Raw genomic sequence first — 8,704 nt, forward strand, 5'->3', positions numbered from 1 at the left:
CAACATGGAGCAGAGCATTTGTGGGTTGGAGGGAGAAGAAAGGAGAGAGGAGACCACTGGCAGAGCAAGACCAAAACATGCACGCATTCATGTTTCCACTAGCAAATGGTCATGCAGAAGGACAGAGGGAAAAGTGACAGTCATGCCTGGGTGTTTTTCTCCAGCTAAGCACAGCGACCAGTTCTCCAAGCCCTTCCTCCCTCTACCCTCAAGAACCGCCCCAGTCGAGACCTGAGCTGGGGACCCCAGTAAGTAGCATCCAGCCTCCAGAGTGCTGTGGGGCTGCATGTTACCCACTCCTGGCCCCAGCGCAGCTCTCTCGTGCAGCGTTTCTTTACCACCCACTCCTCCCTGTCCTTGGCCACAGGGCTGACCTTCATCTCTTGGGCCTCCAGCACCTTCTTGCCATCCCAAGCCCAGCTGCGCTTGGTGAAGTAGTTGACGGTGGCAAATTCAATCAGCGCAGAAAACACAAAGGCGTAACAGACGGCTATGAACCAGTCCATGGCCGTCGCGTACGCCACTTTAGGTAATGAGTTTCTTGCGCTGATGCTTAGTGTGGTCATGGTGAGGACAGTGGTGACACCTGTGGAAACACAGCAGGAGATAAGGATGGTGTGAGACCATACACTTGTACCCACCCAATTTATCCTCAAACCACACAGTTGGCATTTCCATCATGTAAATTTAGGAGCCATCCTCTAAGCCATGTGTCCCACACCCCCACTGTAATTAAGGGAGTCTTACTCAGCACAAGTATACCTGCAATTCATAGAATAATGAAGCAGTTCAGGTTGGAAGGGAAGTCCGCTTCTCCAACCCCTGCTCAAATCAGGGCCAACTTCAGGTTGCTCAGGGCCTTCTCTGGTTCAGTTTTGAATATGCCCAATTCATATAATCAGTGGGAAACATCTGCATTAGGATGAGATTAGTCTTCCCCAAACTCCATTGACTAGACCTCTGCTCACTATAAAAGAGTCCTAGCTCATAGGCAGGCACCCACATTCAATTCCTTGTCTGCTAGTAGGAGAAGTTGCTTGATGCTAGACCCAGCTTTCTCATGTAGAATATGCCATGCAGAAGCCTCTGGTTACTTTTTTTTTGCAATGAAATAAAAATAATAAAATAACAGTAAAAAGGACAGCTAGATGGTTGGGAACTTCATGGAGGACCAGAAACAGGTCACTCATCCAATGCGGTTCTCTCAACATTTTGGAAATAGTGTCTTGCGACCCGCATGGATGGACACCTGGGATCCTGAGTCCTGCCGGCGCCAGCTGCCAGAATGAGTGTCACTATGATTTATCTTAAAAACATTATCTGTTGCAAAATGTCTTCTAAAGCTTTTTTCATTAAAGCAAGCAACCATTGCTATCCATTTTCCCCAATAATGTGCTTTTCAATTAAAAATGCATTAAAAACATTAAAAAAAATATTGACTAATTTTCACTTCCCTTAGGCCATACTGCTGGTAATTGAAGAGTTTCAATAATACTGTTGACAATACTTTCTGAGGGGCAAAAAAAAGGAATAAACAATTGGAGTTCTCATTATTTTCTTAATAGGAAAGCAAGGCAATTTGGGAGCAAAGACATTTTTCACAAAGGTAGGTTTTAATTTTTCAGTCAGCTCTTTCCTGCTCAATCTGAGCTGCTACTCAAGGAAACTTGTCTAATTGCAAATATCGGGATAACACAGGAGGGAATCAAATACCCTCAGTGAAGGCCTGTGGAGAGGGTCCAGAAAGGAGGACATTGGCCTTGTTGGGTTTGTGGGAGTATTTCTATCACGACTCTTGCTACAGAGAAAATGCTTCATAATCTTTGAAACCACACCACCTTCTGTATTATTCAAAAACACGAGCAGGTGGTACCATATCCCCTCTCTGCTTGGTGACTTTTGTTCAATATACTCTGTTTAGTGGTATCTGCTGGGCACTGTTATTTCCAGGAAATACAATCCTGCAGCATCACACCCGGTCTGCGAGAGTGTGTGTAGATCCTGAACTAAAGGTTTTGTCAGGAAAGCACAAAGCAATTCTGTTATTAAATGTTTGTAAAAGCTATTAATGTACGTGCAATGCCAGTCTGACACTTTGCCTCGGAGAGAGGATCTGAAACCAGCTGAAGAAAATAATAACAATATATTTACCATGCAATTACACTGCCTTGGCCCAGGAACTTGTTATGTGGAGCTCTGACTAGGGGCACATTAGCAATTTCAAAGGTAGAGCTTTAAATGCCTCCCCATGTACATATCCTCTTCTCAACTGAAAAGCCAATACAGATAAGCAGACGTAGCCAAATGCATATAATTAGGTGATCAATACCTTGATTACTGTTAATATTTATGGCTTGGCTTGCAGCAGAAACATGGACAGGAGTATTTTTGCAGTGATTCAGTGGAAGCAGGGACACTGGGAAGACACTGAGAGCTATTCTGCGAAACGGCCGGCAGCTTCACTGATGCTGGTCAAGGCCTGGAGAAGACCAGCTCTGATGCTCAATCTATTTCCCCTCATTTGTGGTGCTTCTCTCCTCCCACCTGAGAGGATGCCCCCATGCATCACCAAAAACTCACCAAAAACCGTTCGGGCAGGAACGGACTCCCTGTTAAGCCAGAAAGAAACCTGGGACAGGATGACCGTCATAATGCAGGGTAGGTAGGTCTGGATCACAAAGTACCCAATCTTCCTCTTGAGGTGGAAGTGTGTGGTCATGACGACATACTCCCCTGCAGAGACAGCCGGTTAGAGATGCTGAGCTGCTGGCACCTTCCAGGATGGGGCCAGGTGACCCCCAATCCTTCTCTAAACCACTAAAGATCTGTCCTGAACAAACTTCCACGTTCTTAGATGTAACTGCAGCGTGTGTTTCCCATTGTCACTGGCTGGCACACCCCGGGATCTTACAGTACTGCCGGCCACTCCACAGCCGTGCGGAGGGGTGCACGCGGGAGCATGCTGTCAGCACACGTGCATGTCCCGCGCATCCACATGCAGATGCTGTGCCACACCAGGCGCGAGTCCCAGTGTAGCCTGGGTGACTTCCACATAGCACTTGTTCTTTCAAAACACTTCTTTGGAGACTTCTTTAATTCACTACAAAACGGTTGAGGGACAAAAGCAAATCAATGCCAATAAACAACTGGGCAATGGGCTTTCCTTGTTTCACCCCAGGCACAAGACACCTCTTGGGGGTCCCTCCCTATCAGGCTCCCATCCCTTTTCTGCTCCAGCCCAGGGAGCCACGTTGTGGGTAAGATCCCTTAAGCCTGGAGAAACCCTAACAGTACTTCAGTAGGATTTCAGGACAAAGGATTTTATTTTCAATGACAATTCTGAAAATATTCCATCTTTCCTCACTGTAACCATCTCAAAAATCAGGGCAAGTTCTGTCGTTAAAGATCTGGGCTGTAAACCAAAGAAGCAGCTGACCCTATTTTCCCTCAATGCCCTATTCCTCCTGTGGATATTTTGTTAGATTATTGTGCCTTTTTGTTGTGAGCGTGGCTCTGCTAAATCATTACACACAGGAACCTTTAGCAGCTTTCTTGCCACTTCAGGTTATTCATCCGTACATTTTACTACAACCTAAGTAGAGAGATGGGCCAGATATTATGACATTTAGTTCCCTGGACTCCCCACATTTCCCCAAGGGAGGTGATACGAGTTGTTACAGACAGACACTATTAAAATCAAGTGCACCATAGGGGAAATATTCTCAAATGAGAGAACTACTGGTGCATACAGAAGGAAAAAAAAAAAAAAGAAAAAAAAAATATGAGACACACACACGAGATAACAGAAGCTATCAGTACCTGAATTCAGAGGGGAAGGGAGGAGCAGCAGATGGAAGAGAAAGATGATTAATATTGGTCATTAATCAGAGGAAACATTTGTTTTTTATAATCTTCTATTAGCTATGATAATATTTGTGTAAGCAGATGCAGTGAAAATCATACTGAACGTTATGTTGCATTCGCCTTTCCTGCCCTCAGTGCTCTCCTGAGGGACTGGAAAGGGATCCAAGACAAATGAACCCACAGTAGCAAGAACCAGCTGGACAAGGTGAGGCAAATTTTCCACACAAAAGATCATTTTTAGATGCTTGAAATCAGTTTTCTAGAGGGTATGGGCAATAAGGCTCTTTCAGTGGGAACCACTAAAAGCTAAACCCTTTACTGCCTCTTGGTGACTGCTCCAGATGTACCCAGCCATATTCTCCAACAGCACATGGCCTGGGAAGTACTGTGGTGCTCACCGCCCACAGGTACTGCCTCTATAATTATGCCAAATCGTGGCATTCAAAGCCCACGGGCCCATCTGTCTGACAGTGCACTCAGTCCCTGCATCACATCATGGTCCCACAAGTACCTGTGCTGGATCGAACCATCTCTGTCCCAACAACATGGCCCAGCAGGTCATACTGGTTCAGGCGAGATCCACCCTTCGCTACTTCCACTGATTTATCCTTCCCCAGTGTCCATGTGTAGATCACCTCTGTCTTTGTGTAGGCATCTGCAGAGGAGAAAGAAGAATGAGGTTTGTACTTCTTCCTGAACCAAAAATTATTACCAAAAATTATATACCAAAATTAGCCTGTAGCCAAACTAATCCCTGCTGTGCATTCCTCAGAGCCACATGGCCAAGCACGGCCAAGCACGGCCAGAGACCAAGCCAGTTCAGCAACTGTTAAATCAGAGGAGCAAAAGGGAGCTGGGGTTTTTGGAAGGGAGCTGGAAGAGGGGCAGAGCACTGCTGTTGAGAGACGCACTGTCCTCTTGATGTGCTGACTCTGCAAGGGCTGGCTCCCAGCAGAGACAAGGTAGGAAGGTGTCCAGACCAGCAGGCTGCTGGGGCAGCAGGATGGCCACAGCCCTGCCGTGCCAGGGACCCGGACGGCCATGCTGGCAGCAGCTGGCAAGAAAGGCTAAACACAAATGGGGTTGAATTTTAGGTTAAGGAGGAAAAGTTAAAAATGTTTACCCTCACTCAGAAGCAACCTTCTCCAAGCCTCTCAGCTTTGGAGGTGGTGGGCCCGCCCACGAAGATGCTTTTTCCCCTGCATGACCCTGTGTTTGCCAGCCTCCAGGCCAATGCGCCAGGCAGCAAGGGAGGGCAGTGCTGAGAAAAGCCTGCCCGCACATTGCAAGAGAAACAGCAGGGACTGTGTGGGGCTCAGGGCCAGGGCATCCTTCCAGGGCGTTCCAAGTTCCCCTCCCTACCCCACCAGCCCAACTCCCCATATGCAAACACCTCTCTCTACCACACACATCATTACCTTCACAAGCCTTTGTGACCAAACTGCTGCTTGTCCTCATAGCCACCCCCTTTCCCAACAGTGCCCGCATGCTCTTGGTTTTGCCAGAATTGGTATCAATTTCTGGTATCCAGAAATGGAGTCTCTCCAGACTCTACTAGGAGCTACTTGTCCCCATAATGCCCAAGCTTCCTGTCCGTGCCCAATCTGCACCATTTTTTTAGGCAAGAACAAAGCTCACTAAAACAAGTTTTTAATTAATTTTTACCACCAGCTTCTCCTATTAAGATGTTAAGGAATTCTTTGGCTGGGGTCAGGTCAAGCAATGGGTCAGGTCTACTACAGAGATGTCTCAGCTTTGTGGAAGATTGTGTCCCGAGACAACCAGATTTCTCTGATCTTTTTAAAACAACCGCTGTTATGCCTGCACTGTAGGTTTTGGCAAACCTGTGAAATACTAAGTAGGTGCTGTGCAAAGTGGGGGGAGGGGTTTTGATGATCAGCCAATGTTTCTCAGCATGTCAGTGTGCTGCCTAAGCACTTCTGACGCTGGCACCTCCCATCCAATGTGCAACACTCTGCTTTTCCAACCCCTCCTTCCAGCTCTCAACATGCTTCCGAAGACCACCATCCTCCTTCAGGCTTAGCTTTGTACAGCTCTGCCAATGGTCTTCTGCCTGAGGGGCAGCACCTTCCGCTCTAGCAGTTATGGTTCACCCGCTGCCACTCTCAGTCTACAAAGGAAGCTTGCCCACAGTTTCACTGCCATTATCCCTGAAAACGCAGCTGCCTACATACCTGTTCGTCTGGGACAGAAGTGTATCTGGTGTCACACAGGCATGGTATGGATGCTTGGAACATATTAAATGCCATGAAGCTGTTTTGGTTCTGCTCAATGCCTCACTTGCAGTGCAGTTTAGTCTAATTCAAACAAGGACAGCTCTTTGACATTTAGTGGAGCTGGTAACTTCAGCAACATCTTCTGCTAGCCTAATCTCAGGCAGCTGCTGTACAAATGCCCTATGACTGGCTTAGAAACAGTTGTTCTCTGCTGCATACATCCATCCTCTAGGGAGCATGGTGATAGGTAAAGTCATCACCTTCCCTGCACTTGGTCCAAGGAATGATGCAGGTGGGCAGTTGAAGCTATCTATCTGAATGCCTGATGCCCTTACTTCTCCTGCAAGCTCTCTGCCTTCCCTTTTTGGGTGGCTGCCATGGTGGCACAGAGAGTGGAAGCCACTGATGAGCCATTCAGGCTGTGGAGACCACTAGAAGGTGATCACTGAGGCAAATTCAGCTGTCCTTTGAACAGCATGTGTCTGGCTCTGGCATTGTTGTTCTACTTACAAATCTGACCCACTCTAAGCGTTTTGCAAATGAGCAGCTTCCAGGTATTGACAGCTTTTTGGTGCAAACACTAGTTTAATCCTACTCCAACATAGGAGAGGTTAGCTCAGATACTATGTGGATGGGTGCTTTAGAAAGAGCTGTACTAATGTTAATTAGGGGCAGCTCTCTGAGCTGCTTGTGTCAAAACTCTCATCATTCAGATGCCAAATGAGTAAAAATACCCAGAAGAACCCCAAAGGGTGTTCCAACAGAAATATGCACATTAATCTCTTTTCCTCACCAAGAAACATTATAAGCAATTAGATGTGGAGTAATCTGCCTTCCTGCAAGTCTTCTAATAATCCCAGAGTTTAGGCCTGAGGTATGAGATTTTATATCCCTTCTCACAAGTTCAATTAACATTAATAATTCATCTTTCTCTACGGCTTGCTATTTTACTTACTGGCCTTACTGATGTCTGGTGGCAATAAGTTTTGCATTTAATTAGGTGCTGCCTAGGAAATAACTTTATTTTAGTAGTTCTGAATAATCCAGTTTCATAGATGCATTTTGTCATGAGGCAGAGGAGCAGATGCACATGATAAACATGATTTCTTCTGGTGTCAATCAAACTTCAGCTTTCTCCCTTGTTAACTCCCAAATGGCTACAGGAAGGAAGTATTGGTTTAGAAAGGTTGTGATTTCTCTGTTTTCTTCGAGTCCAAAAGGGGACTTACTGGTGGGGGCTCATTCTTTAGTTGGAGGTGAGTAACTCTTCCATCTAACGCAAATGTTGTCTGAGAGTGGTGGTCAGTTCGTCGGACCTGGAGGATACTCCAGGCAGAGCGGGACTAGGAGATTTATTTCCACATTATGGTGAACCTGTGGCTTGGAATTTGGTTCCCCCTCACTTTAGGAACAAAATCAAAAGAAATTTAATTAACTTGCATATGGGAGAGAAGACAGAACTTGTTCCTAGGCTGGGTATGGGAAACCCAGGCAGATGAGCAGCTGCAAGCCTGGGAAGCTGGGAGCAGCTTTCAGCTCACCAGCAGCCTGCAAATCTTCCCTAAACCAGGACGCTTAGGTGCTAGGACTGGAGATTCCCAAAGTTTCCCAGCCTTTTACTTGAGAGCAGCCTGCCTGACAGACTGAAGAGGAGCAAGGGATTTGTAAGCTCCATTGAAGCATACAGCCAGAGCAACCAGAGATTTCAGGCTCTCCCCACACTGGCAAGAGTGATGTAGGGAGGCTGGACAGGACACCTAGCAGCAGACACCACTGCTGTCTTCCCAAGGAGGAAGGAAGTTCCTCCAGGATCACCTTGGTGAAGTAAAAGCATCTCTGAGGTTTCCACCAACGCCGGTCCAGCTGAGGCAGTGCTGAAGCAGCACTGCTCAACAAAGGCAGGGAGGGCAACGGGAAGCTGCTCTTCCCACTTCCCTAATAAACTTATAGCAAAACCACAGGTGTCTAACCCATCCTGTGAGCCTAAACTGACCACAGATTTGCTTGCTGCCCATTTCTGATCATGGTAGGAATTGCATGTATGAGACACCAGAAACACACATTGTTCACATTATCAATAGCAACAAAATAATACTGTTACTAAAATACGGAAAACACTAGGCACACAAAGGACTGTTCTTTAGCTCTGTACCCACCTCCTTGCAGAGGCTGATCAGGGTACTTACAGCTCCCAAATTTCAGTGGGCAAGCATGCACATCCATTGGGAAGTCCTCCAGGTGCATGGGGCACTCTGCATGAATCGTTAGCCTACAAGAGAAAACAAAGGGATGATCAGAAACACATGGCTGCGGAGACTCCCACCTGGCCCTTCTGCCACGGCATCTTTGCCCTGCATCCATCAAAGGCGACAAAGGCCACAATGTGGTCACTAACCTCTGTCTCCGGGCAGAAGGCCATCGGCTGTGGAGAGAACAGCAGGCACACAGATCTGGCCACCTTTCCCATTGTATAAACTCAACCGTATTGACTGAGTTCATCTTTATCCACTCAGTGCAATCAGAAAATCTGTTGAAGCCCAGGACTTCTGTTTGCTCAGTGCACAAAGAACTCATTAATGCCTGGGGCCAGAGGACATCCCATG

General features: G+C 46.9%; 1 protein-coding gene across 1 annotated transcript; it reads right to left on the reverse strand.

Annotated features, from left to right (window-relative positions):
- Positions 1-293: 293 nt before the first annotated feature.
- LOC104616150 (gamma-aminobutyric acid receptor subunit alpha-3-like) lies at positions 294-8,452 on the reverse strand (the record flags this gene model as incomplete). Its single annotated transcript, XM_010287603.1, has 4 exons — positions 294-586; positions 2,581-2,733; positions 4,376-4,519; positions 8,288-8,452. Coding segments are annotated over 4 exons (755 nt in total), but the record flags the coding sequence as incomplete, so codon positions are not given.
- Positions 8,453-8,704: the final 252 nt, after the last annotated feature.

The sequence above is a fragment of the Phaethon lepturus genome, unplaced genomic scaffold, assembly GCF_000687285.1.
Source record: "Phaethon lepturus isolate BGI_N335 unplaced genomic scaffold, ASM68728v1 scaffold4815, whole genome shotgun sequence".
Taxonomy (NCBI): Eukaryota; Metazoa; Chordata; class Aves; order Phaethontiformes; family Phaethontidae; genus Phaethon; species Phaethon lepturus.